The sequence below is a fragment of the Osmerus eperlanus genome, chromosome 7, assembly GCF_963692335.1.
Source record: "Osmerus eperlanus chromosome 7, fOsmEpe2.1, whole genome shotgun sequence".
Lineage (NCBI taxonomy): Eukaryota > Metazoa > Chordata > Actinopteri > Osmeriformes > Osmeridae > Osmerus > Osmerus eperlanus.
Genome location: NC_085024.1, coordinates 17,880,446 through 17,907,679, shown reverse-complemented (window position 1 = coordinate 17,907,679; position 27,234 = coordinate 17,880,446). Strand labels below are relative to the sequence as shown.

The window sequence follows — 27,234 nt, the reverse complement described above, 5'->3', positions numbered from 1 at the left end:
CTGTTTGTTGTTAGCGCCCCCTGTCTGCTGAGTAGCTTCAGCTCTGTGTCATCTGAAAAAGAAACCCCCATAATATCTTTCACCACAAAAATGGTCACCTAAACCGCGATTTCAATGCTCTAGGTGGATCCTGACCTGCTAGAAACCAGATGCTTCAGTACTTCCACAGAGACTGTTGATTGATGCGCTACCACAGGCAAAGCCTTTTAAACAGGGGAAGAGCTTGCTGGATCAATAGACGTTACCAAGGCAAAGCCCACAGAACCACTAATGAATTCAAGAGTTCCCCCCAGTTTACTACAGGGCAGGCCATTGTTACAGGAGCTAAGCATCCCAAAGTAAAGCCAAATTAGTGACAATTTAATATAGCATATTATGGTAATTATAAATGATATACTCTTACATTGAGTGTTATACATAATACAATATAACATATAACAGTACAAACTAATTTATTCCTAATTACTGTTCGACAAAGGTTAGAGTTAAATTACTTTTAATTGATTGGACTACATCATCTTTGTTTAAGCGCCACCTATTGGGCTAATTCTTTTTCCTCAGAAAATCTCAAGTATTAGATTTCTGTTTTTCAGAGTGGTTTTGCTTGTGTGTCACAACATCACAGTGGTCTGTGGGACAGGTTCGGTGGTGTGACAAGATTACCTTTTTCTTTTCTACAGTTTGACACACCCAAGTCTGTGTATCTGCATTCTGCATTTGTTAAATGGGAAGACACATACCCTTCAACTATACATGTAGGTCTGTCTGTATGAATTGAGAAAATTGGTTAGCTTGTGGTCACTTTTTGGAAAGTAAAAATATACAATAATTATCTAACACTAATTTTCAGCACTCATGTTTACTAAACCATATTTTTCAACTGTGATTTGTAACTTCATCTTTCCTAATATACGAATAGCTAAACAAAGAGGATAACAACACTTCATCATCCTATTCTCCAAAACAAATAATCCCAAAACCCCAACTCCTTATTGTATATATTCACACCCTACACATATTTCCAGTAGAAGACAGGAAAGACAATGGAATAACTCAACCAAGTAAATTTCTCCCTGTGCTGTGGATCAGGGATGCCTCACAAGTAACGTTGACAGGCTTGATTCACGATAGTGTAGCACCGAGGCTAAAGCCCTGACTGTGCTCAAACGCTGCTCCAGCCAGCCCAGAAATGATGGCTATCTCCGATGCTCGCCAATTCCAGTGTAGTAATGAGTGATTCCATAATGCTGAGCCAAGCACTGCGGAGCTCGTCCTGAGGATATTAGTGTTATTCATAGTCTATCAGACTAAAGCCACGGTCAGGAAGTGCTGACTTATGTGCAAATTTTAATTCACTTAGCAGGAGCCCTGGTGAGTACATGTGCACAAGCTTGTTTTAATGGCAACATACATCAACACTTGAGGAACACATAATTCAATTTGTTGAACCATCCAATAACACACAGGGGTGGTTGTTAATTGTTTCATAACATGCAAGTGTCAAATATTGTGGTTTTAATATTTCATGATTTTACATTCAATGTCTGAGTATAGCTGTATTACTACGAATCTGCTCTGATGGCTTCACATCACTTTTCAGTAAAGCTGTACATTTTCTTATGTTCATAAGTTTGCAAATGACTTGTTTTTGGTTCAATGGCAAGGGTTTGCGTTAGAATACAAAGCACTATGTTGTTTGCCAAGTTCCAAGTTCTACTTTATGGTTGAAAAAGCAGCGTCCATGGCCTCTTTCATCATTATGTAGGTCAGCCTGTCTTGGGGAGACAAAATGGGCGCACAGCTCAGCAGTAGCGTCGTCAGCAACATTATCTCTTTAGAACCTTGGGTAGCAAGGTTACTGCACTGAGAAACTGCTATTCGTTGGCAATGAGGAGCAGGCTATAGTAGTAGACTATACACAGTGGTTAGGGTTAGGGTTAGACTATACACAGTTTCTGCACATCCATTTTTAATCTAGCTGTAGCTACCTATTCATATTAAACGATTTGTCTACATTTAGCATAGTACTAAGCATAGCATCATGATTCAATATCTTATGTCTTTCTTTTGTATTGTACATATATATATATATATATATTCATAAGGGTGTATAACAATAAAGTTAATGCATCTTACAGTATCAGGCTAACCTGTCCAATCCTCCCTCACAACTCAGTTTAAAATGTGCACAAAAAAAAAACAGTGGTATAGTATTTGGTTTTAAACAGTGCAATACTTTTTTTAAATTTTTATGGCCATTAGCCTACCCAGAGTGCACACACAGTGCCACATTTTTGTGCCTCTTCCAGTAGTGGCAGTCTTCTGGAAAGTTCCACGCTGCCGCACTCTCCTTATGGCGACTAACGGCGTGCACCACAAAGCCATCCAACTGCTCCTCCAGGACTTCTACCACAAACTGAGCATTGCCCTTCTTCCCTAGGCCTTCAAGCAGCTGCTGAATGCTATCACAGGGCACGGGCTGAGCTCTGGAGCTGTACGAAACAACCAGGTCAGTGTCATTCACCTGTGGAACCTCAAAGTAGCTCTGACCAGTCACATGCTGGAAGTGCTCTCCTGCACGCCAGTTTCGGTAGTTGCTTCCTGAGTGCTTCACCACTCGGACGGACCATCTCACCCAGTCATACTTCTTGGCCAGGAATTGCAGTAGTTCCTGGGCTGTATCTTGGAGATTCTGGTCTCCCTTCTCTTGAACCAGACGTTTAACATCTTGATGGGCTTGATCCGCAAAAGATGCTACGCAGGCCTCAATGGTGGCCTTCATCTTGGACTCCACTTCTTCTATTTTTGCACTCCAGACTTGGATTTGTTCCTGTTCCTCATCGGTATCTTGGTTCAGGGCACAGTGGCCCAGCAGGGCAATAAGACCGAGGCAGAAGAGCTCTTTCATCCGTACACAATAATCCTCCAAAAGGCGTCGGTTCTTTGCTTCATACCTGCAACAAAGCAAACCTTCCACTAAAAACTCAATTTGCCTGCAAGCTATGGCACAACATTGTAAGAATGCTAGATGCTATGTTTTAACCCTGTTGCTATGTGTTTTAAGATTAAACGTAAACATCCTAGTTTTCTTAAATTATAACAAAAAAATGTAACTTAACAATACGTTACCTTTCTACAACCTCCAAGATGGAATCCCCAAAGTTGTTTGTCCCCATTACAGCATCATACAGGACAAAAATATTTTTGTCTCCCCCAGTCTTTGCAAAGTGTTCCTGAAAGAGTTTAATTTTGATGTCTTGAAACTGTGGCCTGGCCTCTAAAAGGTTCATGTACTTCCGGAACTGATTCCTTATGTTCTCCTCAACAGAGAAGTACCGAATGTCTACTTGCCCCTTCTTAATCTCACAGTCGATGTCTTCTAGTTGGGAAGACACAAGGTCCAGCTTATTCTTTACTGTCAAGAACTGCTCTTTGACATAGTAGACCTCTTTGCTCTGGACATTGTTTAGGGCTAGTCGTAAGACGGGTGCAGCAACCTCACAGAGAGGAAAGAGTTCCCCCACAGCGCTGGCCAACACCTCTGCCCCCTTCTCGAACATCTCCATCACATTCTCGATTACCTCTTTCTTCTGGGCCACCACCTTCTCCAGAGCACTAGCCATGTTCTGAGGGAGACCAGGCACAGATTTCTATTTGGACAAACTGTTTATATGTTTATACATTATTAATTCACTTTCTATTGTTACATTTGATCCTATCTCTAACCCTTACTTAAAGCAAAAGGGGATGCCTGTGTATAGAGTACATACTATGTTTCACAAGAAATGCTGATAAAAAGGTTTCCTAACACATTTCTGAAAGAAATAAAACATCTGTCACTTGTGAAGAATAAATGCCCTACATCATTTCAGATGAGAACAGACCAAGGGAATATGTTTACAAATCCCCTTCTGTCTAAAGTCTGTCTAAACCTGCCACAAATCCTCACTGGCGAGATGTTGCGTGTGGAGGACACTGCGTCATCTCTGATGTGCGCAACCGACTAATGGACCATATAAACGAATTTCAGTTTATCATCCATGTATTTTTAGCCAGGAGAATGCGGGCTATAAATGCTTTAGAGACCATTTATAATGTGTTTCTTATCAAATGTAGTTGCTAAGGATTGTTCATTGGGACATGGGCCGCTTGGCGGCTACATTTACGCACGCACACTCTCTAATTCCTTTAGTGGCACTGGACACACCTTGCTGCCATATACGCGTCTCGATAGTTTGTAAATGTATTCCCCTAATGTCTACAATAATAACTTAATGTTAATGTTACCTGTATGCAGTAGCTAGACGTGTCCTTCACGCCTATTCAGCTCCAACAGCTGCAGGAAAGATTTCACCAATTCCCACGGTTCTCCTTTCACAGTGTGCTGAAGAGTCCAGATTGGTCTCACTGATGGATAGGAGATACGCACTCAGTATTTGCTATGTGGGCATGGGAAAAGGGCACAGAACAACGAGAGAGAGAAACATAGAGACAGAGTAAGAGAGAGAGAGGGAGAGAGAGAGAGAGAGAGAGAGAGAGAGAGAGAGAGAGAGAGAGAGAGAGAGAGAGAGAGAGAGAGAGAGAGAGAGAGAGAGAAAGAGCGCACTGTATGCGGTGGACCAGTTTCTTTCCCTCTTCCTTCGACATTCATTGAAAAGATTCACACTCTTTTCGGAAAGATACTTAGGTACAGTTGGTCGACTTTTGTTTGTAGTATTAGATATTATTATCAGATTATTTCAAAGGGACATATTGTGACTAAATGCCAAAACGTTGCCTCCTGGTATGCGCTTCCATTGCGGACTTAAATATCTACAAAACGTTGGAAGGTGAGTCATCATATATTTAAGATTTATATTCATGGAGCGCATGTCAGGGCTGTAAAGCTTCGTGTAATTGACTCCATAATATGTTTTTAATATATCTAGGTAGATTAGGTCGTTCAGCCTAAACGCGTAATTCTGAGGATCACCTGGATTTGTTATTCGAATGTTTTATGTAGGCTACGCTTTGCTTTTTATGATTTTCAGTCGTGACCTAAAAAAACCCCATCCTCTGCAAACCCTTTTAGCTATGAATTTAATATTTTCTGAATGTAACCAAATTAATTGTGTTTCCTGAACTCCAAATCCCCTTCCATACTAATAACCCACCATCTCACATTCTCACATATATCATTTGTGAATGTGTGTGTGTTTGTGTGCCTGTCTATTAGTTTGTTGTGTGTCTGTTTGTCTGTCTCTGTCCATTTCTCACCCTCTGCGTGCGCAAGGCATATCTCATCGTCATTGCGCCAAAATGATCTGACAAATGGATGTAGTACAGCCATACCCTGACAACTTACATATTATATGAGTAGGCCTATATTAAAAATTGTATTATTGTCTCTGATTCAGCTGAGTTCCATGAATTGCCATCCTGTACCAACATTGATGTTGCCATGGCGGGCTACCGAAAAAAAGAACCAGACAACAAATAACCTGGTATGACGCACCTATTAACATACTTAGGCTACTGAAGTTTCAAGCAACATTATTTCAAGTTTTGGTCCACTCGTAGAAGACTTGGTTTAAAACCAGTTTTTCTTGATCTTGTGGGGGCATACCACAGAGGGTTATTTGTGTCTGGCTAACGTTTGTCTTCCTTGACCGCATTTGAAGTGTAATAGCGGCCCAGTTGAATGAGATTTCTTTCTGACTCATGGAATAGTTTTCTTTTGATCTTTTTTTTAAATGTAGGTTCACAAACGTTGTTTAATGTTGCATGTTATAACGTTGTATTATTATTAGCCTTGTCAGTTAATTCACATGTGACAGTGACATGTCAGTAGCCTAGGCCTACACAAAACGGTAGCCTATGGAATCATTAAAAACAAATTACACATTAAACACACATCCTAGAACTCCTTGTCGTAAGCTAATGATTTATGACATACATTGTTATTTTTGATCCAGAAAGGATTGTATATGGAAGCTATTGTTACAGTGGCAGTTTTTCCATAGTTAGTGGTAAATCATTCGGAACGTGATTTTCCTGGTTTGTGTGTTTGATGTAGATATAGGACAATTGCGCCCCCTTGTGGTCATGCGTAGAGTATTAATGACGTCTTCTCACAGTTGGCCACTGAATTCCCAGTCTTGGAGCAATACAATAAGGGCCAGGGAAAGGTTTACCTCCAGAGAGACATGATGCATTCAGTGTTCATTGATTAGTTTAGATTAAGTTAATTAAGTGATTGTACCTGGAAGCACAATGGAAACAACAGAATATGGCAACAATTTTGAGGCTTTGAAACTATACTAATAACAATTTCGAATTGTGACAATTTATCTCAACTGAATCCTTCCAAAGAATTTGTGGATATAGGCTACACTGGGCTACATGGATGTAAATAAAGATGGTTGTGACATTTGCTTTTGTCATATTGTAACCACAAAATGTTTGCTTTATTAAAGGCTTTAAAACCCTGCATTCACAAAGGTTTGGTGGTGCAAGGTAATAATCAGTTCCCATCACATCGTTCCAGAACTTCCTCCATCTTTGCCTGGATCTCTGCTACTCTAGGCAACCATCTCTCCATAACATGATCCTCATCATCCTCGGTTATGATTGTGTATGCCATCAGAGTTATCATTCCAGTATGAAAGAGATTGGCCAGGAAGAAGCATTTTGATTTCATGATGCTTTGGTTTCCATTGCAGTGCTCAAAGTAAACCTCGAGCAGTGGCCTTGACGCAAAAGTGTTTTTCCCTAAAACGCCAGAGTAGAAGACGTTCAGACTCATTTCACTCTTGTCCCCCTCGTAGACTATTTGGAACTCCTTCATGTAGTCCTGGGAACATTCCGGATCCTTCTTTACCTGTTCCATCATAGTGTTGAGAGCGTTGTATTGGTGGTTTATGTGTTCGGCATACTTGCTGCAGGTCTCATTGACTTCGTCAAGGTGTATTTGCTTCAGGGTCTGCTGATTGACCTGGTAGATGCTGTTCAGCTTGGTTTGGATCGCACAAAAGTCTTTGTCCAGCTTTTCAGCATCCTCAGTGACCAAGCACTTTTTTGCCACCTTCAACATGGAGGCGACGATGTTGGTGGGTTGATGGTGGAGGCAAAAGATGTGACCTTGACAATTCCCCCTGAGCAGGCTGACTGCTGTCTCTTTCAGATGGTCCTTGTCTTCAATGGTTGTTGCTACAATTTGACCTCAGTTGATCACTACTCCTGAAAAAAGTATGTAAAAGTTGATTCATTGTAATGTCTCAGTAAGATCTCTGAAACTCTTTAAATAAATGATCTTAGCCTGGCTTTGGTGTTGGCAGTTTGATCAACAGATCTTAATGTTTCTGTTTTGTATCTTACAATATGATTTATCAATGTGGATATACTGACAACTGAGTTATTTACTTTGGTTCATAGAAAGGAAAATACAAGTTTGGATGTGACAAAGTCCATGAGATACAGTAAGTCTTTGTTTCTGGCATAATGATACTCTCCAAATAGAACTTGTTTTATCCAGTCGAACCATGGCCAAATTGTTTTTATTACAAAATATGTCATGTCTTACCTGAGTGAAGTCGCTAGCTTGTTCCCTTCTTCTGGTGCAGTTGTCTGAAAACTGAACAGAACTTCCCATCTGGACACTCTGACCAGTTTTCTGTGCCATATAAGGCCAAGGCACTGGTGTGAGTCATGCATAACAATTCTGATTGGATTAGAGGTGGTATATCGCTTTTTTGTATATACTTTTGATATACAACCTTTTAACATACGGGTGTAATCCGATTAATATATTGATGGAAAAAAATATTAAATGAACGTTATCTGCTAGGTTGTTGTCAATGGCATTCATAAAATTGGTTGAAGAAATTGTCTAGAAAGTGACAATGCGAAGCCAAATGAGGGATATACAAAGAGCCACTATGCCCTGAGTTTCTTTGGTTGCTGTTTTGAGACAGCCGGTAACAACAGTCTCACAGCTGTCCTGCCACAGACACGCCTGTCACTGTAAACCTGGGTGTGTTTTTTTTTATTCAAAAGCTGAGGATTGGTGTAGCATATAATGTGATCAATCAGCAAATCATAACTTGTCTTGTATTTCCCACCTCAGTGAATGCTATTTTATCAACATGGACATCACCTCCACAAGCATGTTTTAAAGAGCATGTTTTAGAAAAAATCCCTGTTGTGAGCATATGTACGAGAAAATAATGTTATTCCATGCAGTTGGCCACTTTGAACAGTCATATGTCTTGTTTTGACTTTACAAATGATAAAATGCCGACATCATATTCATCTGACACATCTTTATTGATCGAGCTGTATAGTACAATCAAGCAGCAGAACGTCTATAGTCAACCATAGACCATCTAGTTACAGGTCGTCCTGTATAAACCACCTCTATACAATAAGAGATGAAGACTGAGACCAGAGAATCCCCATTGCGTTAGCTCTAGTTATATATTATCAACATGGATAGTAGGTATTTTCATTGATGAGCAATATAGACCAGGTTTACAGACAGTTATGATTTGGAAACAATCAAATGAACAAGTTCAAAGACGTAATGTAATTTTATTTGATCAAAGCACAAAACATGGGGCACCGTACTGTATAGGGAGAGGCACTGTTGGTTAGATGACATACAGCTGGATGCACTGAAAACCTTCTTTACATCTTGGGCTCTTCCAACAAATATGAGGCGTAAACAAATATAATAATAATGCTAATAAAAAAACAAATATAATAAGAGCATTGTCAGTTACATATGTGCATATAACCCATGGCTAGAGCGCTTCACTTGACTTTTGATTGTGATAATTTCATCATGCAAATACAGATAAAAAATATAGTGACTTCATCCAGATAGTCATACAATTTCATACAAAACAAATTGTCATATCGATTAATTCAAATGGATGCACAAGAGGAAACTGACTGACTGCAACGGTAAACTTTGACCTTCTGTATTGTTTACATATGCTCCAGATTTATGTTCTGTAGTGTGTACTATGTCTGCACTGGTTGCAGCAATTTGGTTGACTTTTAATCAAATTAGTCTGGTTGACTTTTAATCAAACTGACACAACATACAGAGTATGAATGCATAGAGTAACATAGTGTTTTTATACGTTTAGTGTTTTCAAGCTGTCAGGAAGTAGACAGGTTTGGTAAAGAACTATTTTGATGATACAAGTTTTTTGTTAGTCTCGGGCCTCACAAACACACATCATATTTCACCCTAATTGGGTCAAATGGTTTCTGTGTTAAGGAGCAATATTATAAGCTGATAATATTATAAGCTCAGTAAATGTATCTTATAAAGCTAGTTAAGTAGTACAGTGTGGTCCTGTACAGTGTATAGAGGGGTGACGATGGAGGGGTAGTGTGTAGCATCAGCTATGGATTTCATGCCTACATTAGGCCTACATTCAAGTTTCTAGTCTTCTTTTTGCTTACAGTAGATCATTTATCATTAGTGTAATTACTACTGCTTACTGTATCAGTGACCTACACAGTATTTGATTCTAATTAATCCACTATAAATCGGTAGTATCCTTCAGTTACTTGCCATGTCTGACAGGAAAATATGGTGTCATCAGTCACTTTTCTGAAACCTGAAATCTACAGAAAAGTAGAGAGATGTTTAAAAGGAGAAATTATACTCTCACCATTTCTAGTGGTGGTTTACATTTGCAACAGCCTAGCCTGTTATCACTTCCATACACTCCAGCAGAATAATACAAATAAAACATAAGATTATAGGCCATTCGTTGTAATGCAATAATGCACTCCCTAAACTGAACCGTGTGACATCCTTGGAGACATTCATCAAAAGTGCTCATTCCAAAGGCAACTTTATACTTTTACAATAGCATGCAAGTATGCCTCAATTCAACCCAATTGTCTCACCTAGTGTTGGTCCTTGTGAACTACTGTTTACACACAGCTCCATACAAAGTTAAATCACTGATTTAACATAATCAATCCTAAACATACCAACCATCACCTCAAGGAAATAAACGTTGCAGGTTTTTTCGATTTTAGAATTCACTGACTGGAGAGTAACAGAAACGTGAAAGGAAGTAGGGAGAATCAGAGGTTGTCGGGGGAATGTGGCCCGAGTCCTATATATGGAGGGCTAAGACCCAGAGGGGTGATCCTCTGCACCTCCTTTTCCATTCACTTGCACCTGAGCAGCGCCTCATGCATCTTCTCCTGCACGTGCTCCATCTTCTCGCTCCACTCCTCGGTCAGGCCCTCCTCGTCGTCGCCGATGACGGCAGAGTAGCCCATCAGGGCGATGAGGCCGATGCAGAAGAGGTACGTGAGGCGCGTGCACAGGCGCTCCATGGTGCGCCGGTCACCCTGCGAGTGCTTCAGGTACACCTCCAGGATGGGGCGGCTGAAGAGCTTGGGCTTGCCCACCACGCCTTCATAGAGCGTGTGCAGGTTCTGGTCACCCAGGTCGTTGGCGTAGCTCTCCTCGAAGTCTTCCTTCTTGCGTTCGGAATTCCCCGGCCGCGCCTCCACCATCTCCATGAACTTGCGGAACTGGTGGCGCAGGTTCTCCTCGACGTGGCCGTACTGGCCGTCCAGGGTCTCCTTCTTGATCTGCATCAGAGTGTTGCGGTTCTGCTGAGACAGCTCGTCCAGGGAGCGGTTGACCGAGCCGAACTCTCGCTTCAGCGTGCGGATGTCCTCATCGTCCACGTGGTGCAGCACCACCCGGATGAGCGAGCCGGCCACGCCGAAGATAGGGTTCACCACGGCTGCCGCAGACGAGATGGTGGCCACGCACTCCAGCACCTTTATCAGACCCTGCTTCAGCTTGGCCCGGTCCTCGGCTATCTCCTCGGACATGATGGCAGTCAGGGGCGAAGGGGCAGGCGTCACAACCTAATGGTCTTTGAGGAACAGAGAGAGATGTTTTATTGTCCTAGGATCGGGACTTCTGGAAGGACAACAAGGGACAGCTGTGGCACTGATGTTTCTGGCTGCAACTATGAAAACGGTCAGGCTGGTTAAATGGGATTTGATGCTCTAGGAGGGAAGTACAATGAAAGAACAAAGGTTATGATCTGGCAAACGATGTTCACAACTAAACCATGCTTTTACTTCCTGTTGTAAGTGATGCGATGCCAAACTTGATCTCTGCCAAGAACTAAGTGATGCAAACAATAAAAGGTTAACCAAACTATAAAATAAGATGTATGAACACAACTGCCTGGAAGGCTTCAAACTTGCACTTGCAACGCTAAATGGAATCGATGGAATAAGAAATTAATATTTTACATAATTACTTATTGGTGTGTGCCTGCACTGTAATATACTGTAAGTAGATGTTTTGTTTGTCTACAATGGTCTTCATTAGGTGTAAAATTGTTAATACATTATTCAGTGGCTCTACAAGGTGCCATTTAGCGTATTTATACTGGTGACTATTTGAATCACTTACATTGACTTCTCCTCTTAATGGATGGCCAGGTGCTTGAGGCTTTTCAATGTTGACAAGCTCTTGGATTGTAGTTCTTGTTCTGTTCTGTCAGAAAAGATAAAAAATATATATTTATATTACGAGCATGTTATTCCTGAAACTGAAATCAGCTTGAAAGTTTGTATAGGGTGGCTGTCTGATGAGAATCACAGGATGTGAGCAGAAGTTTGTGCAGCTGACTTGCTGTAACATTTAGGACTGAATGAGTTAACGTTAAGTCTGTCGCTGCCTCCACAGCCACATTCATTCAGCACTTCAGCACCAGGCTAGTTTGAAGGTGATTCAAGGAGGGGAACTGATTGCTTGATTGTGGTGCTGAAAATAACTGGTTTGGTTTTTGAGTATGACCTCTGAGTGAAACTCACTAGAATGGATGTTTTACACAGAACTTGTGTTCTGAGCTTGATCTAGTGTTAGCATGAATGACTACTGTTTTAGTTCAGTTAGTTTTTTTTCCAAATACAGAAGTTTATATGATCAGAAAAGCAGAACTTGACAGACAATAGACTGAGGGCAATCAGAGTGCATAGAGGATGTGAAGTATAACTGCTTCTAATCTCTCACGGTGCCTCTTCATGTCTCACACACCTCAGTGACTGCTAACAGAACAGACAAGTCTGTCTGTGATCACAGTCACTACGAACACCAACAGCTCTGGGGTTGTGAGGATTTAAACAGCTGTAGCCTCGATAGAAGATGACCCACATACAAGGTTCAGCAAAGGTTTCTCAGAGGTTAGATGCCAACACTCAGTGTGTGGAACACCCGGGTTGTCTTCAGTCTGCGTTCAGTCTATGATCCCCAAGTCTACCAGAGGGGGCAGTAAATATGCCAGCAGTAATTAAATGACAGATTTCAGCACCACAACATGGACCGAGCTATTGTCGCTCATAGACACTGGTTTAACCCTTTAACTTCAGGTTAATATTAGTTTGTGGGTTTGGATGCTGGTTATTTACAGCGTAGATAACATCCGCAGACATAACACTTTTCATGTTTGGCTCCTGAGACAGAGGACTGTATGAATAACGTTTTGATTATAATATGGATTTATATATCAAAGTCTACATGTACATTCGTAAGTTATTCACATAACACATGTACTATTGTAACTTCTGGAATGTTCTATGAAGGGTTTTGCTCATTTGTGTTCTTGATAACCAGCAGGATTGATACATGTTTGATGATATTTAACAAGTTTTTTCTCTTTTATATGTTCACCTCCTCACAGATCACAACTGAAACAGAAACTTGCATCACTGGTCACTGTGGTTCTGGAATGCAGCGTTTAAGAGCAGGTAATGAAAGGGTTAATAACTATTTTCCACTTTATGAAAATGTTATTTCATAACATGACAAAGACTGGAATGATGGAAATACACACTGACCGATCAAAAGTATATTCCCAATCAAACACACGTCAACACACCTTCCACAGTACAGAACATAACACTGAAGTTAGATGCAACTTTACTTTTCTACATACACCTTCTGACATTAACATTTACATTTAGTCATTTAGCAGACGCTCTTATCCAGAGCGACTTACAGTAAGTACAGGGACATTCCCTGTACTTACTGTAAGTCTACTTGCCCCGAGGCAAGTAGGGTGAAGTGCCGTGCCCAAGGACACAACGTAATTATGCACGGCCGGGAGACGAACCGGCAACCTTCTGATTACTAGCCCGATTCTCTAACCGCTCAGCCACCTGACTCCCATTAACAGTTATGTTGGATTAATCCAACAAATTTCAGTCTATCAATCCCATATAAAATAAGGTTAAAATAAAAGTCCAGTGGGAGCAAAAAAACTTGATGTTTGCATCAAGATGGTGCATAAATGATGGCATGCAACTATTAATGGTATTGAATTGTCATTACGGAGGAATCAGGCCCAGACTATTATTATACTAACGTCTGTAAGTTAACTGGCTAGCACTCTGCTGCAGCTGGGCCACAGCTGGGCCATGATACCCACTGATATACATTATATCAGTTACTCTAGGCCCTTGTCATGACACTCTACTGTACATTCTACATTAATGATATGTATTTTTTTTGCTTCATTTATATAATTGACATTCTGTACATGGCTAGGACTGTAAACAATACAGCTGCGACAGCTTCAATCAGGAAGTGGGCAGTTGCTTTCACTGCTCTGCTTGTAGGGGAGCGGCCATCTTAAAAGTTCTACTGTGCTCATAGCATTGGGAAAGCTTGATCAAATTCCATACAAAAGTCATTAAAATATCCACTAAGTAAATGGTTTGCATGTTTACTTGTCATTTGAATGATTGTGTGTTTTCCCTTCTGTGTACAATGACAATTTCCTCTCTTTCTTTACAGTTTCATTAACAGTTTGGGCACTTCCTTTACAGCACAGCTTTGAGACAAATATAGAACAAAACTAACAAATCCACACAAACGCACAACAATGCACTCTCTTCCGGAGGTCTACTTTGTGTGTGAGTACCATATAAAGACTTCTTCCCCTCTCCAACAGTACAGAGCCAGCAATCTCCATTCTCTACCCAGCTATGGCTCCCCCTAGCCGTCGCCATATTTCCTTGTTCATGCACAGTATAATGTCCTGTCCCTCCCTTCTCTATCAGACTACACAGACACCACCTAGACACTGGAAACTTCTATTTATCAGGCTAATCTTAACATTTAGAGTCCCTATGTATCCCCTATCCATACTTGGACACCATTGGCCATAAGGTAATAGAGATTTTCTTACCTTTACAGAGGTCTTTTCCCTCTATCTCCCTCTCCAAAGTTCCAATCTCGATTGCCTCCTTCTTCTTCCCAGCAATCCCTGCTAAAGGACACTTCCATGTAATTTGAATGTGTAGGGGTGCTCATATTGGACTAAACCATTACTTTCTAGCAGTGAGCCCACCAAACTCTCCAAATGAACCTATTTGACCATATACGCAGACAAGCTCCAACATGCTCTTTTCAAATGGTGTGTCAGTGGCCATAGACACTAAACCCCCTCTTCAAAAACATACTGGACACCCCCAAGGCTTTCAACATATTATGGTCCACCCAGTAGTCATACTGCCTATACTGTAGAGCAATTGTCTCTCAGTGCGCAGCTGAGCACTCAAAAGAGTTTCCACAGGGTTATGTGCAAGCCCTGGAGCCTATTGGAGAGGTCCAAAATGATTCAATATGCATTCTGGACACACATATACTCTTTTTGATTGGAATAGACCACTGAAACTTGGAGGAAAATTATATATTTGTAATATGACAGGAACAGACACAGTAGGTGCAACGTCTCCAAGTGTCCTCTCCAAAAGTGCTCAGGTGTATCCATTTAAACCAAAGGCTCTCCAGCATTACCAGGACTGGATAAAAAGGCTTCTGAATGTTTATAAATGTATATCTAACTATGTTTGTCTTTGTATTTTATTCATACAACTATCACTTTAAATTTGGCTGAAAATGTGCTGACTTAGGCTCAATGGTGTCGAGACTCACTGCAGTGCTTTGGGTAAGTCAATTGCTCTGTTCAATGTCTGTATTTCTTTAACAATAATTCTTTAAATTTACATTTTATATATGTTTTAATTTATATTTACAATGTTAAACTAAACATATGCACATTGACTTTACACTAACTTACAGTATTTAGCTTACAATATCAGTTTACTTATCTTGCATCCCATTTAAATAGCTGACCACCAGATTGCAGTCCTGAAGTTGAAACTAACTCGATAGCTACTTAGAAATATTCGAATAATCCATGTAAAATATATTTGTCGTCGACATAAGTGATAAGTGACTAATGTAACTAATATAGGTGATAAATGACTAGTGATAAATGAGTCGACCAAGCAATTTGAATGCAACCAAATGTCAGCACTGCGAACAGGCCATTTCTAGCTCCTCCTGTAACATCTTTCAAAGCATCACTGTCTAGTTATCCCATAGAAGAGTCCAGTGTTTTCACACAGCGCACGTCCAGAAAAATGACACAAAAAGGTCTTGTTTTACTTTGTTTGGATGGTATAGGATACTCAAGAACAGATCATGCGTTTGCTCTTCTGCGTGTCCAGGCTTGAACCATCCATGGCTGTGCCTGGGGCTGTGGCAAGACCCCGAATCCGTCCACTCGACGACCAGCTCCCAGTAACAGCCATGTCAACAACAATGTACAACAAGAATGTTGTAAAGGCATCATACATGGTAAACCCTAACAACAAACCAGAAACCGACGGCGTCCAGCGTTTTAGGTCGTCACACCTTCTTCTATGTCGCCACGGGGTGGTCAGTTGGTCATCACAAACAAAAAATCCACCTTGAGTCCTTAGAATATGTTGATAACAAAGATAAAGGCAAACGGTTTCAAGGACTGAGAGATAGCATGACCTACAACGCACAGCACTTGTGTGGAGATGGCAGCTGCTGGCGCGCGTCTGCTGCAGTCGCTATTGTTCAAACGGCATCAGCTGTCACACATATCACATTTCAAACTGGAATCTGATCCAAATAAATGAAATTGTTATTTGTGCCAATAAGCGTCCACAGCAGACTATTCTTATCGTTTCAATTGCGCGTAGTAGGTTGTATTGCGCATTTGTTTAGACGCCCACAATAAAAATCAACATTTTGCTGCGTGTTTAGGCTACACAGTGCATGCGGGCTCAAGCTAAATTGTAAATGGAGCTTGAGACGCAATACTACCAAAATGCTTTTCAATTATATCGTATTGTAGAATACGCAGACAGAAGTAGCGCCTATACATATCCAGAACAGTGTCTTGCATTATGCGCATAAATGTGCGTATAGGCCTACTGTAAATACCACCCCACACAGCACAATTTGACCAGGTCCATGTCCAATCAACTGTGTGCAAATGTACTTATTGTCTAATAAATTCATGTCAAATATGTTTTTGTTGCACACGATTGTTTCTATTTAAAAATGAATTGCATACTATGTACTGTACTGCTTGTCTTTGTTGTAGTTCTAGATATTGAGGTAAATTAATAGTTTTTGCTAACACAAGACAAACTATTGTTGAAATGCCCCAATTGAGTAAGTCACATTGATTCAGAGATGATCTGTTATGCCCCAGGCCAAAACATTTTCACTTCAAGTGAGTTCAAGTAAAGCTTTTCTATAGCACAGTGAATGGGTTAATTCTCATTGCATACACACATTCTCATTGTTGGTGAAACTGAAACACAGATTTGGTGTGACAAACATCATGCACTTAAGAGTATAGAAAATGCTTTATTGGTAACAGCAATCCTAAAATAATAAATAATAAGTCACAAAAAAACTATATTATATCACAATACCTAATGTTGTGGTACAGTATGTTTCAGGATATGGTAGAATATGATGTGTGCATCTGGCAATAGGTTTTCCATGAACTTCAGTACATAAACTTCATACACTTTCATAAACATTATTTAATCATTATGGATAGTTCTAGATGAGACTTTATAACAGTTGGATGTGCAGGAATATCAAAGGTATTTACACTATTATTTAAACATTAAAAACATGCAATATGTACTTCATTGCTTAATGGTACTACTGTATTATCTGCTTCCAGTGTGTACTGAAGTCTCTGAGGTTAAAAGTAACAATTATTCGTTTCAACAATTATACATGTCCCCGATTAGTCAACGGTTGGCAGAGATTGTTTACACAGCTTGACAAACAACAAGCATTCACAGGTCAATATGTACAGTACATAACACACGGTCAACTGCAGTGTGTTTCATGATCTTGCAAATGATCGACATACGCCGTCCTCCACTGCTCCTCCGGTGGCCCCGCCCTGCCGCCTCCCCAGGTCCCCTCAGGGGGCTCTGTATTCTGGGGGAGGTTGCAAGGATGAGTGGGGTCTGTCTGGAAACCATGAGATGTTTTCCGGGCACGGTAGCGAGAGGCAGCCGCCCTCCAAGCCTCCCTCCTCAGTCTCTGAGTCTCCTCAGGTAAATCTGCTATCAGCTTCTTGCGCTGATGATACCTGAGAACAACAGCAAGGTTCAACTGAGAGTTTATTATTTATTATAAAAAAGGCAAGTTTGGGATAATGGATGTCAAGGTGAGTATCAGAAATTCAAAGAGTAGGTGACAACCCTCAGTGCAGTGATCTGTACCTGCGTCTCTCTCTCTCCCTGTAGGCCTGCAGTCTCTCGGGGTCTGTGTAGATTTTCTCTTTCATCCTTTTACTATACTGTTGTCGTACCTTTTTCTCTACAACAAGGACACATTTGAGACATCATATTTAGCTAATACGGTACTGTAAGAACAGTGGTTTGGACCTGTCATCATTTGTAACACAACACAACGGTCACCATTCGTTACACGTATACAATGATATAAATATCAAATACTGATGCTAATTAAAGGATCCAGACCTCCTTGTGGAATGTAAAGGAGACACTTACTTCTCTGATCCATAATCTGTTTTTTTATCGCAGGAGACATCTCATCCTGTATCTGCCGTGTAGAAGAGTTCCAGTAGTATCTCCTAGGGTTCCCCATGTCCACAGACGCCACACTGAGCTGTGATAAAGAGCCATTCTCCTTGCTGAGGCCACACTCTCCTTCAAGAGAGTCCTCAATTAGGGCTAGGTCCTCATGTTGGCTCTCAAGACTCTGCTCACTCATCTCCCATTTGATGTAAACGGCATCCATGTCAGATGGTTCTTCTTTTACCACCACGGTAGGGAGAGGGACAGATGATGGGGACAGGGAACCTCGGACACTCTTTGAAAAGCCTGGGGCCTCTGTGACATCGGTGGAAGGGTTCTGGTAATCGCTGGAACCTCCCTGGAGCTCTGTTATTGATGCAATGGGTGTCATGTCTGGGTTTATGTTAAGACAATAGATTCTAATCTTGATGTACTACACAGTCTAATCCTGTCTAAATGTGCACAGAATGTGTCTCAAGTACTTAGCTGATGTCATTTTGATTTAGTGATGGCACTAAATATATGCAATATTGTTTAAAAAGTAGTAATCAAGCTTCACTCACCGTTGAACCCTTGCGATTGCCAGTTAGCCATGCTGGTTGACTCATTGCCATCAACTACAAGCCTCTGAGGACTACTTGTACTTCTCGAACTTCCACTGGGGTTTTGATTGTCATAAGGACGATCAGAATGTCTAAATAAGTCTTCTAGATTCTTGGCATGTCTTCGTATTATTTCCAACTCCTTTTCCGCTACTTTCACCTCATTCCGGAGTTTTTGGTTTTCTTTGTGCTTCTCTGTCATATGTTTGTGATATTCTTGCATTTTTTCACTATTCACTCTATATAGCACATTCACTACCATTTCAATGGCACTTCTGACAGCTGATTCAATTGCATGAGAGTCCTTCTGGTTTAAGGCCAGAGAAGTCATAGTTTTATTTAAAATGTGTTGAACTAGGCTAACTGACTAGTTAAAGACCAGCAGATGATGTAAGCTGTTTAGCATTAGCAGCGTTGTAAGTGTAAAACCTGAGAAAAAAAGCACATATTAATTATCTTTAACGGGCATTCACTCTTAATTTACAATATTTAACAAACTGCATGGTAAATATTTTAGAAATTTAACTCGTAAAGATGTAAACTCACTGTATAATGGCTGGGATGCTAACAAATTCTCCCTTTAGTTGTTTTCCTTCCTCTTCTTTATGCTTGAGTTTCATTTCCTGTTCCTCGAATATCATTTTTTCTGGTTTTCATCAGTAGGCCTACATCACCGCCTAGTGGTGTGGAATGTAATTTCACATGCTAATGACATTACACACACTCAGTCTTTTTTCCCAGGTCCAGGGTTTGATACAATTGATAATGTTTTGCTAGGTTGAGGTTTGTTGTCAGTGCTAAGTATAACAATTTGTAATGCCGTTGATTTCAAATGAGCTACGATTTTATTGTTGATCTTTCACTACATTTCAGATCGGTAAACATGAAAAATACATTATTTGGTAGGACACTAGTTTCCCCTTTAAGCTCGTGACCTCAATGTTTTTAGTTCAGGGAATCAGGTGGCAGAGCGGTTAGGGAAGCGGGCTTGTAATCCGAAGGTTGCCTGTTCGATTCTCGGTCATGCCAACTGACGTTGTGTCCTTGGGCAAGGCACTTCACCCAACTTGCCTCGGGGGAATGTCCCTGTACTTACTGTAAGTCGCTCTGGATAAGAGCGTCTGCTAAATGTAAATGTAGTTGGTTTTTCAAAAGTACATGAGAAACAGCAACAAAGCCCATGGGTGAAGATGAAGAAACGCACCACTAGAGGGCAGTCAGTATACAGTTAAAAAGATGACAAGTTGAGTTGCCCTGCTTGTCAAGTGTTCCCCTTAAAACGGTAATACATGTTTTTAATGTAAAAAGGATCAACATTTTTGTAAAAATATGCTAAATTCGTAGGCCATGTGGATGGAATCAATGATTCATGATTCAATGTAATTGCTTTGAACATATTGCATGTCCACTGATAGAAAGAAATAGCGAGAGAAAAAGAGAGACAGAAAGAGAGAGAACGAGAGAGAGAGAAAGAAAGAGAGAGAGAGAAAGCGTTAGGTGAGTTTGTGATATCAAAACTGTATAGAACACGGACATTGCATGTAAGTTTGTAAGTCTGTCTGTCTGAACTACGGAGGGAACAAATGAGTAAATCACAAGAGCAAACACTGTCTCAGGACGTCCAATTTTGACCCTTGGTGACTGGCTTCACATTTTGGGGTGTTATGAGGGATGTGTATTTGTCATTAGATTTTGGCTGAAATAGCTCTCTGGCCTACAGGGGTTTTGATCACTTGAGGGCTGCTTCACTGAGTTGCCCTGTCAAGTGACCCGGATACTAAAGCAAAGTGGTGGAGGTGTCTTACCACGGTAGGGGTAATGTGAGGGGGAGAGGGTGGCTTGTATGTTGAGAGGAGGTGATGGTGGTGTTGGAGGGGTGGGAATTGAGGGGTATGTAGTAATGCAGCTGTGCGTGTGCTCGTGTGTCTGTGTGTGTGAATAAGGAGGGCAGAGAAGGTTCAGAAGTGTTGGAGCGGAAAATCGCTCTCCCTGCCTTCCCCCCTCCTCTTTTCTCTCACTCCCTTTCTCTTTCCCTCCCTCTGTCACTGGGCCAGACGTAAAGCAACAGCAATTTGTGCGATTTCACAGCTCACTGGGTCCCAAAAACTCTGACAGCGTTGCATTGAGAGAGGGAGAGGAGGTGGGAGGAAGGAGGGCAGGAACAGCGATGGTGAACATAAAGGTGAGTGGTAAATGAAAAAGCCTTGAGAATAAGTGAAATAGATGAGTGAGCATAATTGATGTTGTTACCCACAGTCTACCTACACTTTGCCCATTCAAACAACTTAGAGAGCTATCTCTCCAAACGAGCGGCACATATCCTACCCAGCGATATGCAAAATGTTCTATTTGGTCCTCTCCAGTATTGGCAACAAGTGATAGCCTTTTGACATAAAGACAGATAAATCCTGATTGTGACCTGGAGTGACTTAATCCGTCCATCTCTCCATGCCCTCTTAGCCTTCAATAGGGTTCTGTTTGGGTGGCCAAAATCCTGCCCAGTCTTGTGTTCCTTAGAACAGTTTGACCCCCTTAACTCTCATAATGACCACCATAGACTTCTAAAGACTCCTCACATATGGTGGTCCGAAATCCAAGGATGCATTCCTGAACAGAACTATAAGACAGAAGTATTGTATATCCTTTTCAAAAATACATACAGTACAGGACCAGGGTTAAGGGAGAAGATTGTATTTGTTCAACATAAACCATGATTTGGTCTGATAGCAAATGTTTTCAAACTGCACTTTTGGTCAATGTCTTTGTCAATGGCTCTTGACCTTGGGAGTGCTATTTAAAAAAACATAGATACCTAAGCGCAATGGAGGATTGAGACTGGGAGACTCATTTCCATCCTACAGTCATTCAGAGTGTCTACTGAGTAAAACCAGGGTATAGCTGATACTCTGAGGGCAACCTCTCAAGACCAGAGGGCAGAGAAAGATAGCTACTGAAGGAGAAGGAGAAGGAGACAGAGTACAACAGAGAGAATAAGAGGGAGAGGAAAAGATGAGCAGACATGGAAAAAAAGCGAAAGAATAAAACCTAAAAACAAAGACAAAAAAGAGAGAGGACAAAGAGAGAGCGAATCCCTGACACAAAGTGAAAAAAAGACGGCAAAAAAATGCTAAAGAATCAGAGAAAGAGAGAGTCCGAGACGAGGGCGGTCTTGAGATAAGAGGTGTCACCTGAGTGCTTTGTCTTGGAAGAGGGTCAAGAGGGAGTTCAGAGGGGGTTCAGGACATCTGTGCAAGCTCTGAAGGGGTCAGCCACGGGACAGGAAACCCTCTTAATCCCCCAGCAGAGCCAGGATGAGAGGATTTCGCTCTCCCTCAGCCAGGGCTCCCACCCACAACAGTAGCTAATTGAGCCCTCTCTGATCACAGTGCTTCCATATAAAGACACACAGGCTTTAGCGCACAGCCTGGAAATCCCTTTTACTGCTCTCGCCATCATGGGTGTTATCGGCACAGGGTGCATGTCATTGGAATCATAATGAGTATTCCCTCAGTGAAGGTGCTGTAAGAAGTTAGGAAAGTTGATACAGATGGGCAAATGACAAAACTCAAGAGATAGATGCACATGCATGCATACGGAGATCAGATGCCCATGCTGGCAGACAGGCAAATATACGGACAAATCGTATGGATAGACAGACAGACGAATTACAAACACATACATGCACAGATATACAGAAAGTGGATAGCTGGACACATAGCAGTCTGAGTAGAACACTGGCCTTGAGCTTGTGCTTCATGTCCCAGGTCCTTCCTGGTGTGGGGCACCTCCCCCCACAGGATATTACCATACAGGCCGAGGGGTCAAATAAAGGTGCCATCCCCAACTAGCCAACTGGAAAACTCCAGGGTTCAGAGGTCATGGATAAGCAGCCCTATTGGCTGATTGGTCAGACAAATCAAATGAACATCCCCCCACCATCCCCTCTTAAATCACTGTCCATGAAGAATTAGATGAGCTATCTGCACATGTCATTTCATTCATCCGACTGCTTTTATTGATAAGTTTAATTAGAAAGTTATCTTACTGGGATTTAACTGGTAATGAAATGCAAAGTTTTGGGTTTGTAAGGCAGCTTCATTCTTCAATATGCTTTGTATTCAAACTGTGTAATAATTGTACAGCTGAGGGCAAGTTATTTAAATGCCACAGACCTTTCCTTTTTTGGTGTAAAAAGCATTGACAGAATGTGCATTTCTCCACTGGAATTGCCACCTTTTAGTACACCTGGATGATTTTCAATGGGGATAGTCATGTTTGTTTCTCATCACAAGTTTCTGAGTTTAATCTGGCATTGCTTGTGGATTGTGAACTGCAGCAATGATATGTGATAGATCTACCTCAATTACGTACCATTTAATCACATTGAATGGTTAATATTTAATTGTTTAACTGTGCTGGTCATGTCACAACACAACCACTGGCCATGAGGATGGGGAGGTGTTTGCATTACATGCTACATAGATGTTTGGACCTCTCATCTAAGCCCACTGCTTCAGTAATTTCATTTTTATCCCCATTCACGCCTTTGACCTTCCCCTCACCACAAGGATTTGGTAAGTGGTGATTTATCTGCCAAAATAAATTTGTCGGCTCCATTGAAATGTGTTTAAGGTGGGGGTCACTCAACGGGTCAAAGATGGCGGCTAATAAATTGAAGGTGAGGCTGAGGAGGGGGCGGGAGAATGGGGGGAGGGCTCCAGAAGATAACATTTTACAATTTGGTGAAAAATGGAAATTCAAACAGAAGATGGGTGTGCTTGATAGAAGCATAAAATGCTAAAACATTTCAACCCGCGTCATGCGAGACCTCACCTTGAGTGAGGTTTGGTGTTAAGATGGCGTATCACTCACTCTGACAGTTTGAGGTTAGAGGGCTCATATAAGGAGTGAAGGGCAGTGTCCCTTCAAGCACTCTAGGTGCATTTAGTTACAGCTCACCTGCTGTCTGCAAAACAACCCACCTCTCTCACATTTAGCCTGAAAGCCCTTCTGCATGGAGGTATTTTCATCATAAATTACATAACTTTGCTTCTAAAGACTTTGACAAAACTTGCATAAGTGCATAAAGTTACATTTCCGTTATTAAATAATTGTACTTTGTATAACCTTGCATTCCAGCGCTAGGGCATTTACCAGTACTCACAACACTTACAGGATCATCATATCTTACATGCTTGAGCTCATGTCATTTAATAAAGAAAGGGATTGTTCCTTGCAGTTTAGAAATTACCATGAGATCAATATTGTTTTGAGATCCGCTTAGATTGCATCAGCTTTCATTGACTGTTTTGCATGCGTTGCAGGTGACAAGTACACCTTCCCCCCCATTTTGAGCTGGCAGGTAGCTGCGTTGACAAAGTAAGCATACCACATGCAAATATATAAACAGAGATGTTATTGTTAGTACGTTTTTATCATAAAATCTGTCAGCCAGACTGGCATTTTGATCATTGAGGAAAATATTGAAGTTGATTTTTTGTTTTGATAATGAATGCTTTGGTTCCGGAAAGCCAGGTCATTTACATTACCGTTCAACCGTTTCAGACAAACACATTTCAGAATCTTCGCAAAACATTCAGCCAAATCCAACCATAACATTCTTGAATTCAACCTAATGCCCAACACAGAGAGCCATAAACTGGACACGAAACTGTTTGTCAAACATTTATTCATTCTGCCGACAACTAGCCTTTTATTGTCCCACTGTGATTTGTCACCTGCAGTTTGGGCACAAATGAGGTGACTCACGCCCGTGCCAAGGGCTGTTTGATAGGGTCACACTGCTGGACATTTCATTGCCGTCTGAGAGGTTTTGTAGTGGGCAAGTAACCAGAACCTGAAGCAGATGTCAGAAGCTCACCAGTAACAAGCCCTTATTACTGATTTGAGAGCGGTGGAAGAAGAATACAAATCAGAACCCATTTATGGGAGGAGCACCAGACAGTGGAAGGACAACAAATGTACATACAGAAAAAACCCAGGGGTATCATAGGGAAACTATTCATGTGTACCTGTTGCTTACTCACTGCTCTATCTATTAACAGTATTTCAACTATGCTATTTATAATGTCAGAGGAGAGGAAGTCCAAAGTCAACAAAGCTAATTCACTTCATTGTTGTCTTTGGACGGCGCCTGAGATGGGTCATTCTCTGAACTGTGCACGACCGCAAGGTCAAACCAGCGCTTGTTTGTCTTGGAATATGACTAACTTTCGAATGGTGAAACATTTGCCCCATAGCACAATGAGGAAATCAAAAGCGGGAGTGCACCAGATGGGAAGACGAAGATGGATAGGCTCTGCTAACAGGCAGATGTTTATGGGCCATTATTTACAAGCTCTTTAATCTGGGCTATTTCCTCGCCCTTGGCAATGGACAGGTCTATGGGTCACGCTAGCTGAACTCTTTCACTGTTGGTCATCCATCTCCCATGGAGAAAAAGGCACAGGGGGGTGTGGGTTGGGGTGGGGTCGGGGGGGTTGGGGGGGGGGTGTAGGGAAGAAGGGTACAGGATGTGAGAGAGAGAGAGAGAGAGCGCCAGGGAATAGAGCCAGTGAAAGAGTCTCCACTGAAAGTGTAACATTTTTTATTCATCTTTCCTTCATTCTTCCCTTCCTCCTTTCCCTCCACAGACATATCAATTAGGGGAGCGTTCTCGATGCTATTGCAACATACTGTAGCCACATGCTTTCTCCACATCTCCCTCTCCCGCTTAATTTTACCATCTGCTAGATGAATATTAGCTCAACTGCTGTCCATATCGATTAGCGCTAAGGTTAAAAGCTTAAAAGACCTTGGCTTGAATATGAGTTGCCTGGCAACCACTCTCCTCAGACCCCAGTCCCCACTCCCATCCCCCCCGAAACTGTCAGCTTCAACAGAAGGGAGTTGGGGGTGAGGGGGGGTGGGTGGGTGGATGGGGGTCCTGGCCTAACCAGACAGCCCAAGCCTGGGCCTTGATTTCTAACCCCCATCTGTGATTAAAGGCAGCCCCTTCTGGCTGACACGACGACCTTAACCCCCGTCCCTGGACCTCCCTGCTCCAGGGTCACTTAACCTTGAACCCAATTACAAGATAAGGTTACTTAAGTGTGACCCGCACCTTGGATTCACTCAGTTAATAGGACAGCCAGGAGAAAAGGGCCAGCGCAGCTGATACGCTTCTAGGCTAATTCGCCAGGTTGACAAAGGTCGGGGGCACTCGCCATAAAGAAAGGACGCTCTTCGATTTCTCACGCAAAATGAGACTCAGCAATACGACATGGTGGCAAGCGGGGCAATCAGTCGAGACAGCAAGCCTGAAATCCAGATGCCTTCATCACATTAGACCACATCGCTCCGTTAACCTTAACATTGGACTATAATGTTATGATGTTCGTCTATCAGAGATGGCAAAAGTACACACATCCTTCACTCAAGTAAAAGTACAGATACTCATGTTCAAAAATACTCTGGTCAAAGTTGAAGTACTGACTAAACCTTTTCAAACTTGCAGTCTCTGCAACAGTGTAACAACAGTGTAATCACAGTGTAATAACACAATGACAGTGTAACAACAGTGTAACAACAGTGTAATGACACTGTAATGACAATGTAATGACAGTGTAACAACAGTATAACAACCGTGCAGAGATAGCAAAAGTACACATATCCTTCACCTATGTGTCCCATAGGTCCTGAACTCTCAGTGGGATTAACCCCACTAGTGTACCGCACAACGCTTTTAATGTGGGCTGCAAAAATAGGTAATATTTTTTTTAAGTGAGAGACAAAGGATCTTTGATTAAATTTAGGACCATGTGTTCGCCGACATTCAGATTTGTCCGGATCACAGCACAAGCCAGTCATACAAAAACACAGCGTATCGCTGTCAAGGACAAAATCATGTATACTGAATAGAAAGCTTCCAGATGTTTCCATATGATTCATTTGTGTAAATCGCATCAGACTGTGGATTAGAAAAACGTAGGAATACATAAGTATCTATAAGAGCAATGCATCCAAACTGCTTCAAATGTCCCCGACTAATTAGGATACAAGTACAGTAAAATATGAAAAACATGCACTAATAGACATATGCAGGAGGCAATAAAACAGAACTACTTTGACCCGCCCTATTGAACATAAATAAAACAAACAACACGGCTATTGAGTTGGCTACCACAGTCAAAATAACAGAAGCTTCGGTTTATAATACATCCGGTTAGTGCCGCCTGATTGCTTTACAACCTCTGTCAAAGATAGAGATGGAGAGAAAAAGGGAAAGAAAGAGAGAGAGAAAGAGAGAAAGAATACAGAAGCAAAGAATACCATTTTAGAAAAAGAGAGAAGGATGGAGAGGGACGAAGCAAGTTGGAAATATGGAGTGAGAGAGAGAGAGAGAGTGAGAGAGAGAGAGAGAGAGAGAGAGAGAGAGAGAGAGAGAGAGAGAGAGAGAGAGAGAGAGAGAGAGAGAGAGAGAGAGAGAGAGAGAGAGAGAGAGAGAGAGAGAGAGAGAGAGAGAGAGAGAGAGAGAGAGAGAGAGAGAAGTGCGAGAGTATAAGAGACAGAGAGTGCCCTGGTAGTGGCCGGCTGACCGCTAGTTGAACCTCTCGCTGAACTGAGGATGAACCCTCAACTTGAGGAGCGTCAGTCACAGATCACCCTGGGAGCTACAAGCAAGGGCAGCCAGCCC

At 41.6% G+C, this 27,234-nt stretch overlaps 4 protein-coding genes and 1 long non-coding RNA gene across 8 annotated transcripts; 1 reads left to right on the top strand and 4 right to left on the bottom strand.

Moving 5' to 3' along the window:
* Positions 1-1,372: 1,372 nt before the first annotated feature.
* LOC134023364 (protein rapunzel-like) lies at positions 1,373-4,464 on the bottom strand. The gene is made up of 3 exons (XM_062465435.1): positions 4,288-4,464; positions 3,130-3,626; positions 1,373-2,954 (listed from the first exon to the last, which is right to left on the bottom strand). Exons 2-3 carry the CDS (start codon positions 3,621-3,623, stop codon positions 2,264-2,266), a joined length of 1,185 nt encoding a protein of 394 aa, XP_062321419.1. The 5' UTR covers positions 3,624-3,626; positions 4,288-4,464; the 3' UTR covers positions 1,373-2,263.
* Positions 4,148-16,630, top strand: LOC134023368 (uncharacterized). Of its 2 annotated transcripts, XR_009930766.1 has the most exons (6): positions 4,148-4,829; positions 5,397-5,483; positions 12,723-12,789; positions 13,838-13,956; positions 14,959-14,993; positions 15,434-16,630. It is a non-coding gene; the product is annotated as an uncharacterized LOC134023368 (long non-coding RNA). The 2 variants fall into 2 exon arrangements; XR_009930765.1 differs by lacking the exons at positions 4,148-4,829; positions 5,397-5,483; positions 12,723-12,789; positions 13,838-13,956 and having other exon boundaries at positions 13,969-14,993; positions 15,559-16,630.
* On the bottom strand, positions 6,344-7,660 carry rpz2 (rapunzel 2). Its single transcript, XM_062466130.1, is given in 3 exon segments — positions 6,344-7,089; positions 7,092-7,155; positions 7,562-7,660. Coding segments are annotated over 3 exon segments (750 nt in total). The 3' UTR covers positions 6,344-6,502.
* Positions 8,286-15,808, bottom strand: rpz (rapunzel). 2 transcript variants are annotated; one of them, XM_062465438.1, is made up of 4 exons: positions 15,708-15,808; positions 14,232-14,312; positions 11,453-11,536; positions 8,286-10,901 (listed from the first exon to the last, which is right to left on the bottom strand). In XM_062465438.1, exon 4 carries the CDS (start codon positions 10,855-10,857, stop codon positions 10,177-10,179), a length of 681 nt encoding a protein of 226 aa, XP_062321422.1. In that variant the 5' UTR covers positions 10,858-10,901; positions 11,453-11,536; positions 14,232-14,312; positions 15,708-15,808; the 3' UTR covers positions 8,286-10,176. The 2 variants fall into 2 exon arrangements, with proteins under 2 accessions (XP_062321422.1, XP_062321424.1); XM_062465440.1 differs by lacking the exon at positions 15,708-15,808 and having other exon boundaries at positions 11,453-11,531; positions 14,232-14,295.
* An 83-nt stretch (positions 16,631-16,713) lies between the features above and the next one.
* On the bottom strand, positions 16,714-19,201 carry LOC134023366 (eukaryotic translation initiation factor 3 subunit A-like). 2 transcript variants are annotated; one of them, XM_062465436.1, is made up of 5 exons: positions 19,086-19,201; positions 18,501-18,968; positions 17,911-18,330; positions 17,620-17,716; positions 16,714-17,486 (listed from the first exon to the last, which is right to left on the bottom strand). In XM_062465436.1, exons 2-5 carry the CDS (start codon positions 18,868-18,870, stop codon positions 17,219-17,221), a joined length of 1,155 nt encoding a protein of 384 aa, XP_062321420.1. In that variant the 5' UTR covers positions 18,871-18,968; positions 19,086-19,201; the 3' UTR covers positions 16,714-17,218. The 2 variants fall into 2 exon arrangements, with proteins under 2 accessions (XP_062321420.1, XP_062321421.1); XM_062465437.1 differs by having other exon boundaries at positions 17,911-18,303.
* Positions 19,202-27,234: the final 8,033 nt, after the last annotated feature.

Bases quoted from the DNA above. Each gene is read 5' to 3' on its own strand.
- LOC134023366 (XM_062465436.1), bottom strand. From the start codon at position 18,870: ATGACTTCTCTGGCCTTAAACCAGAAGGACTCTCATGCAATTGAATCA. The intron at 18,331-18,500 runs GTGAGTGAAGCT...ACATAAACCCAG, and splicing joins GCAATCGCAAGGGTTCAACG to ACATGACACCCATTGCATCA. The intron at 17,487-17,619 runs GTACAGATCACT...TGTTGTTCTCAG, and splicing joins AGGGAGAGAGAGAGACGCAG to GTATCATCAGCGCAAGAAGC.
- LOC134023364 (XM_062465435.1), bottom strand. From the start codon at position 3,623: ATGGCTAGTGCTCTGGAGAAGGTGGTGGCCCAGAAGAAAGAGGTAATC. The intron at 2,955-3,129 runs GTAACGTATTGT...GCTTTGTTGCAG, and splicing joins ATCTTGGAGGTTGTAGAAAG to GTATGAAGCAAAGAACCGAC.
- rpz (XM_062465438.1), bottom strand. From the start codon at position 10,857: ATGTCCGAGGAGATAGCCGAGGACCGGGCCAAGCTGAAGCAGGGTCTG.